Source organism: Anopheles darlingi, chromosome 2 (assembly GCF_943734745.1).
Source record: "Anopheles darlingi chromosome 2, idAnoDarlMG_H_01, whole genome shotgun sequence".
Classification (NCBI taxonomy): domain Eukaryota; kingdom Metazoa; phylum Arthropoda; class Insecta; order Diptera; family Culicidae; genus Anopheles; species Anopheles darlingi.
In genome coordinates this window covers 36,649,846-36,664,402 of record NC_064874.1, presented here as the reverse complement: position 1 = coordinate 36,664,402, position 14,557 = coordinate 36,649,846, and the positions used below count along the sequence as shown (strand labels likewise).

Here is a 14,557-nt window from a genome sequence, read left to right as displayed (position 1 = left end):
TGCCATCGCTGGGGCCAGGATTAGTCGCCACAACCACTAGCTACGGGGCTCATCGTGAAGAGTTCATAATCGAACATTACATACATAATTTAATCGTCGCTCGTGTCGTGCTGCTGAACCGGTTCGGTTCACGGTGCGTGCTGGAACGTGTGCGTACCGATACACTCACTATATCACCACTCGCTCGGCTACCGGCCACACAAACCCTACGGTCAAATCGTTTTCCGAACCGAAATCACCAAGCCGCAATCACTAGACACTTCAACCCGGAGGTTGCCTTCCGCCTGGCTCCTGGCCTCTAGCTATACCGACGCTTGGCACCACGGCTTCCGGGATCCACTGGCGCTGGAGCAACTGCTCAGCACGCTGGCTGCTGCTGGCGTTGGATACTTTTAGGTGGCTTCGGACTTTGTAAGAACACTCCGCACGGCAGCACGCTGGAGCAACAAATGGTTGCTGCCGAAGACAACGGCTTACCTTTTATACCACCGAAAACAGCCATTCCCACCGGCCCACCAGAAGACACCGCTCTTCCTGCCTCCCCTTCCGAAGCGGAGCATCGGGCGCACGCACTAGACGATGGGTGCGAACGAGATAGCGAACGACCAGCACCAGCAACCGAGGATGATGCTGCTGTTGCTGGTGCTGGTGCGACGGTTGTGGCGACGACTCCTGGCCCTGCGACTGCCTTATCAGTGCGCTGGTCGCTCGTAGGGCAATCCAAGTGGGACCTCACCTTCCGTGTGTACACAGCATACAGTCAAGGAGGAAGGACGATCGCTCTGCCGCGCCGTGCCGTGCAGTGTACTGAGCTGTGCAGCTGGAGCAAACTCGGTTGGCACACTGCTGCTTTCCGATGTGGCCTGACTGTAATGAGCATGGTTGACGAAATTTCATGCTAGCTTTTAGTTTTGTTTCTGTCTTCTGGCCTACATTCTCTCGATGAGCTCGATGCTGCTGCCGACCGGCCCTGCCAACGGCGACCGGTATCGTGAATGCATTAAGGTGTAAAAATAGTTGCTCGGTTGGTACTGAAATAGCCAAAAGCGTTAAAGGGTGCACTATGGTGAAGGTGGACACGAGTTGCAGTGTTCCGGTTGTTGGGAAACATTAGTCATTGCAGTTTGCTTGAGATTTTTTTCCCGATTTTAGGGCTTTTCTGCCGCAGATTAAAGGATTACGGGCTGCAGAGGCTGCAGAGACTTAACTTTTCAATAGAAACAAATGGAATATTATGAATGTCCTTTCTGTTTATGTGCGTTCGATTTGAATTCGAAATATCTGGGAGCATTCTAATCTTTTTGAAAATGGGGAATGTTTCACAGATATAAATGGTTTTCGCTATACTTAAGGAAATTTATAGCATCAAGAGTTTCCCACAACGTGCATTTAAATTCCACATAATGCAAAGCTTTATTCAATGTTGCACGTGTTAACCGGCAAGGGAAAACATATCTTTGGATAAAAGCTTTTATAAAAGGATAAAAGATTTTATTCCTTTTTTATTATAGATGATTTTCACGTTGACTAACTAGAGAAATTATTACCAACTTCGTATCATTTTGAAACAAACATACACATACTAAATAAGTGAAATTACTTAGCAAAGCCTCACTGTCTCAGATTTTCATTTTAAAAAATACAATCGCAGAACATAAATATGTGTGAATAAAACGATAGCAATTTAAATTAATAGAATCATTCATGAATCATGTTGGAAGCAATCGTTTATTTAATCGTTTGTATTAAAGTGTTACTATTAGACATTTTGGGCCTTAAACCTGCAATCGTCCCAGCTCCCTGTTTTATTGAAACTGTTACAAGCGTAAAGCAATTCACTGTTTCCGAGCAAAGTTAAAACAAAAAATGTATGCTCACTCTCTCTCTCTCTCTCTCTCTCTCTCTCTCAAATTCTGTCTTTTGAAAAGGATAAATTAGTCGGATTCATTCTTAATTTTGTACAAAAGCTAATATTGTTTTCAAAATTATTAATTAGCATTCCATAAATCAATCATGAGATAGTCAGAATGAGTGTATCACTAAGAAATCCATTAGTTAAAATTGTAAACTTATCAAAACTTCTCCTGGATTATGTTTTTCCTTCTGCTATTCGTTAATATATTGTTCATTGACTACAGGATTAAACTCTTTTTTAACTATAACAATTAAAACGATACTAACACAATACTGCATTTGCGATGTATTTATGTATTGCATAACAGTTACATCTTCTTAGGTTCTACATCATCTATAAATCGAATAGTTTAAACAGTAAAGGACACTGCCTGTTGCTTCTAACTAAGATTCAAACATTCGCTCTCGTACCTTTATTGTGGATCGATCGGATTTACGGTTTCATCGAACTGAAAAATCTCGCTCGCCACTCAATGACTCAGCTGCACCACCAGACCGGTATGAAGTAAGGTTCCATCGTTACGCGAGCGGTACAGAACACACGTGGTTCGCTCGGTTGTCTCATATGCGCTTTTCGCGTTATCGCTGCACCGCTTTGGCATCATTTTTACTGCCCTGGAACGATTAAAAATCAGGAAGTGACACCGGCAAGATCATGAACCGATACCGCGGGTTACCCCCAAGGTCCGGGAAGATAATTATGATAAATTTATGATCACGGGCCCGGTGCTTCCACTCGCAAACGTTCCCGCGATAATGGTACAAGGAAGAGAGAAACGGCGAGTGGGATATCGGTGAGAACTGAATTGCGGGTCATTGTCGCACTACTGCAGTGTATTACCAACCGCAACGACATGAAAGATGCTCCCTTCTGCTTGTTTGACCTCTACTGAGTTCGATCGTTATAAATAGTAATCGATAATGCCCGTAACGTCTATATCGCCGATTGAAACAGTCTTAAGAAAACTTTAAAGATTGACTGAAGTACATGAGACGACCTTCGTATCTAGGGATTGCAATTGAGGATAAGCGAAAGAAACACATTTCTACACAATCCTTTCAGTTTGATCCTAACATCCGAACGAGAATTAAAACATTAATTGGAAGTAAAGTAGTCAAAAGTACGTTAGTAACAATCTCAAACCGTCACTGACTCGAGAGTGACAATAAACTATTCAATTTGAAGTTCTCTATATAAAAATCATGACACAAAGCAAAGCGAAGCAAATATTGCCACCTAACCGACCCTCCTCACCTTTTTTACAGCGCATGTTTCTGTCCCTTCGGGTTCAGATACCACATCGACAGACGCGCTGTTTAGATTTGGCGATGCCGAAGTGGAAAGAAAAACATCCGTTTTGTGCCCCAATTTTGACGCTTTTCCGAGCTAATTCCTCTCCAGTGCACACCGAAGCGCAGGATAATTTTGGCGCTGGGAATAGCGCTCGACACATCGAAAGGGCAGTAAGGGTAAGGGACGAGTATACGCCAGAGACCACCACTAGAGATAGCAGGATGGCCACCGTAACTACGCACGAGGTAACTGGGTAATAATGAAACACAAACAGGCAACTGTAAACATGCATCACACTGTGCCTGTGCCCCGTACTACCACCATACGAGTGTTGATACGGTGTTGCTTTTGCTTGTGCTTTTATTGGATTACTTTAAACATTTGCCACGCTTCTGTTTATGCTCACCAATGCGCTTGGCTCGACTAAACAGGTTTGGGATTTGGGCGAATCATTAGTACATTCTATGCTCTTCCGTCTCCGCGTAACGCCCTAAGAAGCTGTGCGGTGCTCAAGTCAACCGATATCCAACTAGGTTTATTTGCGCAAGGGAATCCGAAAGCAAAAGGCTCTTTACAGTCAACCAGTTGTGGCATATCAGCTCCGAAATCAGGTTGTTAAAACAGGTGGCATCCACATTGACACCCTTACCAATGCGCATCGATCGATTGCGGCTCCCTCGTGTGTGGTATCAGTGTGGCCGCTCTTATTGACACGTCGTCTGTCGCCTCACTTCCGGGACTCGAGAGAGGTCGCAATGAATAGTGGAAAGGCAAAACAAAGCACTCGAAAAACGGAATGACTACCGCTCACCCCGTACTATCCGGTAGTGTCTAGGCAATCACCTCGAAATTAACGCCAACGCACGCGGCCAAACGGACGCGCTTACCGAGTCACTTAACTGAGACCCCGGACACACACACACACACACACACACACACGCGCACGCATGGATTCCTTCTCACCCCAATAACCTCGATGCCGGGTATATGCTTATGCGTTGGTTCAGTGTTGCTCTGGAATACATGTATGCTAGCAAGCGTTTGATTAACTTTGTTTTTGCTGTTCGCCTGCTATCGTACGTCGTCGTTTGGAGTGTATTTTGGGAGGGCGATCTCTAATCGTCGCATAAGTCATCGAGCCGTACAGTAGCAGTAGCGACAGCGGTATCAGCAGCCAGCAACAGTAGCAGCACGTGGTCAGGCGTTATTAAACTTTGGAACGTGACTCCCCACGACTGCTCCTGGATGCCGGGAGCGGTGCTACTAGGGAAACAGGGCGGTGCTAGTGATAGTGTGATGACACATGATCGATGGATGGAGTGAAAACACCCCGTATACAAAAGCGGTCGCACGAAGCTTGGTTTTTGTGACCACATTAGTGGCGGTGCCATCGAGTATCATCATCATCAACATCGTCATTCCGTTGGCGAAATTTCAATTTCGGTCCAATTTCGGAGTTCTCGCTTGTGCAGCGTCTTCAGCGGAAGAGAACCACCATTCCTCCTCCGGAACGGAAGCTGCACCAAGACCGAATCGTGCCTTGAGCTCCACATTTCTCATTCATCGCGGGTGGTGGGCGATGTTTTATTGTTTGTAAGAAAGTAGCGGCCATCCCTTGGCCCTCGACCGCAGGCTGGGTACGAGCGGTGCCGCCAATAGGAAAGTCTGGCAAAAGGACGGCTAATGGAAGGGTGGGCGCAGGATCGATGATTGTGTGCAACGTTGCGCACCAAGCCGTACGAATCGAGTTGAGATTGAGAAAGCATAGCTTCGCTGCTATTGCTTCAACTCGATGGAATGTATTGTAGCTTCTATTGCGTCGCTTTACTCGTTGGCCACGTGCTTCTCCTACGTACGCAATTGGTATCGTTTCCGCGGTTATGACTTTCAATAGCGCTGTTTCATATGCTTTCTGAAGGAGTTTTTCGCAGGAAATTGGTGCGGGGTACTAAGCTGTCCTGCCGTAGAAACCAGGTAGGACATAAACCTGTTGCATTCTTGTGGTGAATGGATGAATAATAGGTTGAAGGGTGGAAAGGGTTGAAAGATGGTCGGAGCCGTGAACAATAGCATTATATCGGGGTGAAACAAAACGTCCTACGCCGATTTCATTTCAGTAGAAGGTTGCCATGAAAAACTTGCTGGAAGGGGATGGAATATCGCGCATCCATTCATATGTCCTTATGATGATGCGCTTCAACTACGCGTGATGTCAATGATGGGAGCGTATGGTAAAGTGTAATGCTGGCTTGATATGAATGACGAATTCAAATAATCGGTTTAAACATTACACATTGTATTTAACACGTTGTACAAACGATTGACACAACAATCAATAAAATGTGTCTTAACTTTAATGTTTTCAATGTTTGTCAGATGCTTAAGGAAAAGCTTAATATTCTACGTTTTGTTATGTCTTCATCGACAAAATAGCAATGCATGATAACTGCGCGTTATTATGATAACGTAAAAGATTTCACAAGAATTGCAACAGATTTCATAAGACTAGTATACAAACTTGTAGTTCAGTGATTACGGTATTTTTGTACTTAACGTTCTCCTTTTTTTAATAAGTGTAGGAATAATAAAAAAGAACAAAATGAATATTGAGTATTTTTTGCTATTAGATGAATGTCGACGATGAATGCTAACATTTTAATAGCCTATTATAGATTATTCATTAGGATCCCACGATCGTTACTAAAATGAGATTTCATAAACTAATTATCAGAAAATTATACGAGACAAAAAAAGTTAGCACTTGTTGTACAAGTTCAATATCAATTTATCGTAGGAATTCATTAGTGCAATATACTAGACTGTTATGTAATTTTCCTACGTCCATGATGTGAATCTTTTAACCGCATATTCATAAACAATATTAGTGGGTAGAAATTGAGCTATTTTCTGATTATATTCGATTTACGTTCGATGTTTACCCACTCAGTGTCCTCGAGAACTAATTGTAAGCGAATACCAAAAGCACCACAGTAATTCCAATTGCTTTCAATAGAGTCACACATATTATCTAATCGAATCGAGCGTTTGTTTCAAAACTCTGTCGTTTGTTTCTGATTTGAAATCGTCAATTTGTTGATCACCGAAATGGCTCCACGTCGTTGAGATGACCTGTTTTGTCTTCTAGTTCCCACGGGTGTGATTCCCCAAATTCTCTCAATTCTCATTCGTCAATGAACCCCGCTGCCCGAAGACTGCTGCTGTGCAAAACGCAAGCCTCTGTCTTGCCACCATGGCCATCCAGACGCGGACCATCTGACCAAGACCTCCCAGGGGTTGCACGGATGAGGCGAAATTAGCATAAAGCTCAACCGCGGCACGTCGCGGTCAGTAGCAGTGAAAGTTACGGCAGCAGCACCGATCTTGCTTATCGCGAAGAGAAGAGAAAGAAATAGAACGATGACGGTGCCCGCCAGCATACACTACATTACGATCCCGTTAGGTTGAAATTGAGAGAAACGATCGGGGGAACCGAACCTGCCATCGAACGATCACTAGTAGCGCTTGGAATGTCAACTTTGAGACACGTTCGGACAGATAGTTCCGGTCTCATGCACCTTAACGGTAGTTTCCAATGAAAGTGATGTTCATCTTTGTAGTGAAGAGCATTTTAAAATAAGATTTCAATCATCCAGAACAACAAATCTCGAAGGCATCCGCTTGATCGAAAATCAAGCCGCTCGAAGCAAGGAAAAATGGCGATCAAAGCGATAACAGTGCTCGTGATGTTAAGCGTGTTGTGTTGTACTGGGTGGAGTTTTAAATTTCGATATCAGCAACGGTATGAAGTGCAGACACTGCCGCCAACGCATGACAATAAACCGATAGACAACCAACTGGAGGAGGCGGAAGGGGAAGAACGTATCCTAAACTTTGTCACCGTTCGTCCGGAATACTTTGAGATCAATCGTGCTCGACCAATTATCGACTGGATAACGGGAGTCATCGGTACACCGGTGTTTGCCAACGATGCCCCAGGATTTTCGCAGAACTGTACCGCTTGCAGTGAGTATTATCGGGATTACTTATCTAAACCGTCCAGCTGGGAACCTGGAGTGATCAAAGTGAACATAACTAAAGGCGTTCGCCTGTTGAATTGCAGAGTGTGGAACAGTGGCACCGACTGGCGAGCGGATAGTCGGCGGTACTACGGTTGAGGATAACAGTTTTTCCTGGATGGCCGCACTCTACTACAACAATCGATTCAGCTGCGGTGGCTGCCTGATCTCGGATCGCTACGTTATTACCGCAGCCCATTGTACCGCCAAGCCGGACAAGGGACTGTTTCGCATCCAGTTCGGCATTCACGATCGCACCCGTCCTACCGGGGCCTCGGTTGAGCGCAGCGTAAAGCGCATACTGACCAATTGGTACAATGCGTTCAACAACAATAACGATATAGCGTTGATGGAGCTCACCTACCCGGTAGCGATCAGTGAGCAGCTGGTTCCGATCTGTCTTCCACAGGCGACGACTATGTACGAAGGTGTCCGGGGCATCATTACCGGTTGGGGACGCACCACGACGGGCGGTGGTCTGTCGGGTACGCTGCAGCAGGCCGAGGTACCAATTCTAACGAACCGCGAATGCCGCCGAGCCGGCTACTGGGCCTTCCAGATCACAAACAAAATGATTTGTGCCGGATTCCTAGAGCAAGGGGGCAAGGACTCTTGTCAGGTATCCTGTCCTGTAGTAGCCTTGAGGTGGCGGAGGAGCATTTAGATTTCTCTCTCTCTCTCACTTTATCTAGGGTGACAGCGGTGGACCGTTGCAGGTGCTGAATGAGAGTACGAATCGTTACGAGTTGGTGGGATTGGTGTCGTGGGGTCGTGCCTGTGCCCAAAAGAATTTCCCCGGGGTCTATACTCGCGTCAACCAATACCTGTACTGGATTAACCGCAACATCAAGGACTCCTGCCAGTGCCAATAGTGAAGAGAACCGTCACCGACAGGGAAGACACATGAGGTTAGCGCCACGATTCGCTTTATTAAAACATCTTCATTGAAACAGCTAATAAAACATCTTTCGGACGGAAGGACCTAGAAAGCGAGATTCAGTAAAACACTCGAGATCGCTTATTCTGTTTGTGTGTTTGGGTGTGTGCTGCCAGCTGCTGGAGCGTGCTTTAAGTTGATGTTGCGGTGGTACCTATAGGCCTGCACAGCCTACCTAAGGAAACCTAGAACATTCGTGCCGCGAGTACGGCAACCACGCTGACGATCGCACCGATCGAGCTGCTGATGGCCGAGGCAGATCCAGGACTATCTAGACACTGAATCGGCTGGGGACTCAGGTTTTTGCAAAGCGCCTGACGGAAGCTATTCAGCGACAGTTTCTGCAACTCACCGTCGTAGGTCTGGAACAGGAGAACAGAAGACACTAGTGAACACCTGAGTGGTCGGCTACGGAATACCTCACCTTACTTACCTGTTTGAAAGCAATGGTCGGTACGCTGCCCAGGGGTCTTTGAATCTTGTAGGTCGCGTCACCATGCTGCTTCAACAGTGTGCTGCCTTCGGTGCTGTTGGCGCACTCCTGGATCGTCTGCCACTGCTCGATCTTGACTTCGTCGGCACAGATTTTAGTGGGGAACTGACCGTCCTTCAGCTGGGCCCGGGCCATCAGACAGTTGACGTATTCGAGGGTAAGATCTTCGCGCGAGATGTTCGGCTGGAACGAGTTACCCTGGATGTGCTGGATGGCGCAGGCGTGCACCTTGTTGCCATAGCATTCGTTCTCGCCGTGATGGCACTTGAAAATCACATCCGAGCCCTGCGTCTCATACGACGACTTTCCGAACGGTACCAGGTGTAGCTCGAGGTTCGCCTTGAACGCCTTCGCCACCGGGTACAACTGTTCGTTCACGAACTTGGCACTGTCCGGGCAGAGTGACTCGTAGTACACGTAGACGGGCACCTGGAAGATGGAAACCAGAAACGGGCATGTGGTGTAAGGAGACAATAACATATAATTACACTCGGCGTCGGATAGTATGCTGTCCCATCCGATTACATAACCGTTTCGATTGATCGTGAAATAATAATATATTCGTGTGGCCGTGCGACCGTGCGGTCGTGCGTCTGAGTGTCTTCTTCGGTCACGTATTCATCACTCACTCGGGATGGCGGTCAACCACCATGGCCACACGATGGCGCACTTGTGCGTATATGATGGTGGCGGTACATCGATACTGTGATACCGTGATGCCATGTGACCAGCAGACGAGGATAGTATGTGCATCATTGGTAATCGGTGTCATGACCTTCCCGAAGCAATTGCAGCAACTGTTTGATCGGCTAACCGATCACTTGGTACAGTTTATGATGTCATTCTAATGATTATTTATCGCTTTATTCCAATATTTGTTTCTTGACCAGCATCCACCTCTCGTGGGTCTCTCGGTGTGCTCGATTGCATTTTTTGTGTTCTAGAGGTGCCCAAAGATCAGCCCCGGAGCCATTTTAGCTCAAGCATCGTTAGTACATCAACGGGCATGGGAATGGTTCGAATTCCTTGCGTAAACCTGCTATTGCTATTTATTTCATTGCTCGTCACAAGTGCTATAGCACGTAAGTTCCAGCTAATGTCCACAAAGGAATACACGAACAGGAATACCTAATGATGCAAACAGGCGCACGCCATTATGTTAATTTCGTGTTACCATTTCTCCACGTCAAATGAAAGTCGCAATTACAAGGTTGAGCAAGCGAATGCAAAAAACAGAGGCTCCATTACGGCGAATGGAACCAAAGGACTTGTCGGTGTTTCTAAGCACCACACAAAGTGCACAAAAATGGAAATGGTATGCCCTCGTTTGGGCATTTAAAAAAAACGCGGAAAAATCTAAACGACCACGTGACACACCTTGCCTCGCATAAAGCAATCGCGCCAAGGTGCATTCACGAATGCATTTCCGATACGCGATGTCAGGGAATTGATTTTCTTTGCAGCTTTCTAAACAGATTTGTTAATTGTTGGCCCGTGCATTTTTGAACCGCCCGTGTTGTTTTTGTGTGCTGTAGTAGCTTGCCCTTGAAATGTGTCCTCCGCTTAACGTTCCTTACGGTTTTCGCATGCCCACGGTCACTCGCCATCGCGTGACGGCAAGATATCGTTCTTTCACTACCGTTTTTCCTTGTCCGGGTGTTCTGGTTTTTGTATTTTCTTTGTAGAAAGCACAAAGAAAGTGCCACAGAGAGCCCACCATATCGGCCTCACCTTGAAGCAGCACCAGCAGCACCTGGGCCCAAACGGATGGGGGTTATAAGCAAAGTGCAACTGGTGTATACCGACCTCAGCCAGGTGGAGCAGCCGCTGGCGGTCCCGTTCGTAAGCTCTGGCCAATCGATTCGACCTGGCATCTTTTTCGGGTTTAAAAATAGCGAAACCAGGTCCAGCAAACCAGGTACATCAAACGATTATGCCTTTTTGGCACATATTGAGGCAGGCAAGGGAAAACCATCAAGAGCAACACGAAAATGGGTTATTCAACGAAGGGAGAAGGAGGCAAACAATAGAGCTATAAGATGATACCAAAGCACGCTGTGCAAGCGTTGTGCCGACGTCAGCATTGTCCAAAGCATGCTTCGTTAGGGGAGCAACGGAATTTACAGCAGCGCGCTGCAGTCGCTGTGCCACAAACTTGTCGGACCCTAGGAAGGGACCTACAAATTATCATTCCCCTCAACCGCAGGTTGCGACAACGTATGTATGTCCCGGTGAATTCGTGACCTTTTTTACGGTTCAGAACGCACAACAATTAAACGGAAGGCCTTCCGTTCCGGAAGGGTGGTGTTGTCAGAACCAATTCTGAATGTCGCCAGCGGGCTGAGGGCTTTGGGAGACACATTCAGGTGTTTAACTTCATATCTCTGACTCACGAACTGGTCCAGCCAGTTCAGGCACGTAATGCTCCAAACCCCGGGTATTGGCCGCTAGTGCATACGTTTGCTGCGGGCGCACTTGTGGCCACACCTTAAACAGCGTGCGGCGTATGCTGAACGGGTTAGCGCACACCACGACCCCCTTCCCTCTACCCTTACCGCACGACCGGTCCCGACACTGCGATCATTCGAAAGCGAAGCCAATGACCAGCAGCAACACCAGCCGATCGCGTGGTGGTACTTACTTTCGTCTGTCCGTAGCATGCGACAGTAAAGATGCTCAACAGCGCCAAGCTTTGTCTCAACATCTTCCCGGGAAGGTTGGTTTGATCCGTAGTTTAACACAAATGCACACACAAACGCACACGCGGGATCAACCGAATCACGCTTGATCGTTCCGAAAGCTTCACAAGCGGTACAGAAACCGGTTCTCCAAAGGGGATGCGGCTGAGCTCGTTCGGGGGTCCCTTTAACTGCTGCTGCTGCTGCTCACGTTCGAAGCTGGAAGCTGCTATCCGTTGGAACCGTCGCGAATGACTGAGCGTGTTCGGTGCCGCTGCGAGTGGCGAGACCGCGGCGACCGGTGATGGCCGCGTTGGAACGCCGCGGGTTCAAATAAAAAAATACCACGACAATGCTTGTGCGAGTGAGAGAGCAAAAAAACTGTTCCCTGCTGCTTTCTGGGTTAACCCTCGTTTACCGCCGCCGACAGCCATCTCGCTTGGGCAAACAGCCGTTGTTAGAACTAACCCCTCCTCGGGGGGTGGGTTCGGTGGTTGTTGCCGGGGTTTCTTCATTTTCTCCGCGTTCTAGCGTCGCGTAAAGTTGTATTCTAAACGTGTCGATGTAAATGACTATGGGAGAACGCGCGTCCACGCCGATTGATGGATGATTAACTACAGCGTGGGGCTTGATCGTTTTTTTTTTTTAATTTTAATGAGAAAAAACATTACAATAGTCTAACTGTGCGGTGTGTAACCTTCGGTTTGGTGACGGCTATTTATCGAGGCTTGAGCAACAGCAAGTGAAAGTTCAACAGAGGGATTCCATCATCATCATACAATCCATCGGGATAGTTCAATTCCCCTCTCTCTGTGCCCCTGTTCGTAACCCTTGGCTTCTCCAACCCTAGGCTTCATTGAAGCTGTTTCTTCAAGAGAGATTTCGGAAGAGATTCGTTCGACAAGATCATAAAACATGGACTAACTTTCGATTTTTCCAAACGAATAGCTACCGTTTTGTTCAAATATTTCAAACACTTTTTATTTTTACCAGAGATTTACTGCAATACTCACAACAAACTTGTTCTGCTTAGTAAATGATAAAAGATAATATTGTTTTAGAAAACCCCATCACATGGCCACAAACGTAGCTCTACTTCGCCCATAATGTTGATCAGCAAACAGGTTACAGCCGCGTTCGGTAGCAACTGTTTACTCATCTTATTATTCATTAGCCTACAGGTGCTAATCATTGTCTTGAATTATGAGGGAACAGTCACCACTTTGCACGCTGTGGCATAACAAACCATATATACGTTTCGACGAATCGAAACATCTCAAACTCTATAGCCGCAGATCTATACGTTATGGGGGGTCGCATCTAAAGTGAATCATTCTTTCGGGCTCCAAATATAATGCTGGTTGCATTGGAATGTTCGATTCATTGGCTGTAGCAGATCGAAAAGATCGTTAGCACGCTAAGATCTTTCTACCGGATTTAGCGAATGTTTTTACGGGCGTACAGTTGAGGAGAATATCATGCTCTCAGCTCTGACACAAAGAAGCGTGCTTGGGAAGCGAAAATACCAACCAAGGGAGGGACAACTTGTTTCCGAATTCTTTTTACTCCCCGCGAAAAGCACTGCATACGTTTTGCGCGTGCTTCGGGGGGTCGATAGCATCGCTCTGCGCCGGCATAATCCGGCAGAAGAATTTTTATAGCCCAACGGTCTTTGGCAGACATCCATCACCGGTCGGTGCTTTAATCATATTTCGTTGGGTTCAAAACAGGTTTTGTCTACGTATTTACCTCGGTGTACGATTTTCGAAGGTAAAGATAATTAAACACTTCGTATGCTTTCCATTTCTGCAGCTTTCGCATTTTCGTAGTTGTCTTACTATAAATGAGTCATCATTTTAAAGAACTCGGGGTAGGTGCAGAAGGCGTGATGCGCTGAGCAGTGTCCCCGTCACATATCCATGAGTCATCCATCTCGCACCATATCGCTACCGCGATTAACACGAATGCCAGGTAGGTAGTGCATTCTTATTTGTAGAAGCCGTCTTGTTCCAGTATGGTTTGTAAACTCAATACAGCTGTAGAACTGGATGATGTATAATCAATTGCGTTGGAGCACAGTCCTTCAGTCTAGGTTATTTTCGGATTTATGCGTACAAGTATTGAAAGATTAATTGTCCGAAGGAATCATCATATTTCTAATTCAGTCTGATGAGATGTTGTCGCTCTTTCAAAGTTCTCTAATCATTACTTCTACCACCACAGATGACGTGTTTAAATGATCTTTTTAAGTTCCGGAATGCTGTGCCAGCGGCCTGCATCACTGACCGGAATGGAATGCATTTAACATTTTACATACAGTGAACCGATACAAGCATCCAGTTTAACGGACATCATTACCTGTTTCGATGGTTTTAGTGTAAGTAGCGATAGCATCTCGTTAGGTACACGGCAACACTTTATTTACAAGACAAATTTAATGCACAAACCCTCAAGGTATGCTAATCACTGATCACCAGCCCTTTGCTTCGCAGATCAGCCTTGGCTTCTTTGATTTGTTCCATCAATTCCTTCGCAGCCTCCTCGCAGTTGTTGAAGGTAAACGTTCGGTAGAGCACAACGGTAGCGGCATATAGCTAAAACGAAATTAATCACTAGTTACTCGTACTGTACCACCCACTATCGACCCAGCAGCCAGGTTTACTTACACCAAACAGAATCAGCAGGAAGATCGGCGAGAGCTGGATTTCCAACATGTATTGATCCAGCAGCTCGTGCTTAACTTGCCGCAAAACAATCGCAAAGTACACACTCAGGAAACAGGCCGCGGCCATAAGCCATTCGAATAACTTTGTCATGATGGTTTTAAGAGAAAACTGTGATAACTTTTAGAGAAACGATTTTAGAAACACGGTTTTCGATTTTTTCGAATGATTGTTTACGTTCCACGCTTCCCGGTACACGAATACCCGGCCAGCAAGCGCCTCTGCGTTGACGTTTTCTTGATGACGGTGCTTCTACACGTACCGCAACATCGACAGCTGCAGAAATATCTCGTTTCACAGTAGAACACTTTTATTGTTTGTTTGTTATACTTAGTTATATTATCCACTCATGAAACAATTTTAAGCTTCACAATATTTCACATGTTGCATGTCGCTATAGTTGAGGACGCCCCGAGGCAAAAAATTAAAGCACACAAAAACC

The 14,557-nt window shown here is 46.2% G+C and overlaps 4 protein-coding genes and 1 long non-coding RNA gene across 6 annotated transcripts in view; 2 read left to right on the top strand and 3 right to left on the bottom strand.

Annotated features, from left to right (window-relative positions):
- LOC125951791 (uncharacterized) overlaps positions 1-537 on the bottom strand; it is a 5,512-nt gene extending 4,975 nt beyond the window's left edge. Inside the window, exon 1 of one of the 2 annotated variants that reach the window (XM_049680830.1) lies at positions 478-537. The gene's annotated coding sequence lies outside the window, so the exon portion shown is untranslated. Of the gene's footprint in view, positions 1-84; positions 403-477 lie in introns of those variants that run through there. The other variant, XM_049680829.1, reaches the window with a different exon arrangement.
- A 6,384-nt stretch (positions 538-6,921) lies between these two features.
- On the top strand, positions 6,922-8,156 carry LOC125959205 (anionic trypsin-like). Its single transcript, XM_049692015.1, has 3 exons — positions 6,922-7,231; positions 7,329-7,903; positions 7,977-8,156. The coding sequence occupies exons 1-3, from the start codon at positions 6,922-6,924 to the stop codon at positions 8,154-8,156; spliced, it is 1,065 nt and encodes a 354-aa protein (XP_049547972.1).
- Positions 8,157-8,193: 37 nt separating this feature from the next.
- Positions 8,194-11,696, bottom strand: LOC125949218 (GILT-like protein 1). Its single transcript, XM_049676003.1, has 3 exons — positions 11,356-11,696; positions 8,655-9,143; positions 8,194-8,583 (listed from the first exon to the last, which is right to left on the bottom strand). The coding sequence occupies exons 1-3, from the start codon at positions 11,416-11,418 to the stop codon at positions 8,407-8,409; spliced, it is 729 nt and encodes a 242-aa protein (XP_049531960.1). The 5' UTR covers positions 11,419-11,696; the 3' UTR covers positions 8,194-8,406.
- Positions 11,697-13,486: 1,790 nt separating this feature from the next.
- Positions 13,487-14,151, top strand: LOC125949220 (uncharacterized). Its single transcript, XR_007468654.1, has 3 exons — positions 13,487-13,769; positions 13,885-13,948; positions 14,045-14,151. It is a non-coding gene; the product is annotated as an uncharacterized LOC125949220 (long non-coding RNA).
- LOC125949219 (dolichol-phosphate mannosyltransferase subunit 3) lies at positions 13,788-14,327 on the bottom strand. Its single transcript, XM_049676004.1, has 2 exons — positions 14,059-14,327; positions 13,788-13,986 (listed from the first exon to the last, which is right to left on the bottom strand). The coding sequence occupies exons 1-2, from the start codon at positions 14,206-14,208 to the stop codon at positions 13,852-13,854; spliced, it is 285 nt and encodes a 94-aa protein (XP_049531961.1). The 5' UTR covers positions 14,209-14,327; the 3' UTR covers positions 13,788-13,851.
- Positions 14,328-14,557: the final 230 nt, after the last annotated feature.

Bases quoted from the DNA above. Each gene is read 5' to 3' on its own strand.
- LOC125959205 (XM_049692015.1), top strand. From the start codon at position 6,922: ATGGCGATCAAAGCGATAACAGTGCTCGTGATGTTAAGCGTGTTGTGT. The intron at 7,232-7,328 runs GTGAGTATTATC...GTTGAATTGCAG, and splicing joins GCAGAACTGTACCGCTTGCA to AGTGTGGAACAGTGGCACCG. The intron at 7,904-7,976 runs GTATCCTGTCCT...CACTTTATCTAG, and splicing joins GGGGCAAGGACTCTTGTCAG to GGTGACAGCGGTGGACCGTT.
- LOC125949218 (XM_049676003.1), bottom strand. From the start codon at position 11,418: ATGTTGAGACAAAGCTTGGCGCTGTTGAGCATCTTTACTGTCGCATGC. The intron at 9,144-11,355 runs GTAAGTACCACC...TCCATCTTCCAG, and splicing joins CATGCTACGGACAGACGAAA to GTGCCCGTCTACGTGTACTA. The intron at 8,584-8,654 runs GTAAGTAAGGTG...CTCCTGTTCCAG, and splicing joins CGACCATTGCTTTCAAACAG to ACCTACGACGGTGAGTTGCA.
- LOC125949219 (XM_049676004.1), bottom strand. From the start codon at position 14,208: ATGACAAAGTTATTCGAATGGCTTATGGCCGCGGCCTGTTTCCTGAGT. The intron at 13,987-14,058 runs GTAAGTAAACCT...ATTTCGTTTTAG, and splicing joins TCCTGCTGATTCTGTTTGGT to CTATATGCCGCTACCGTTGT.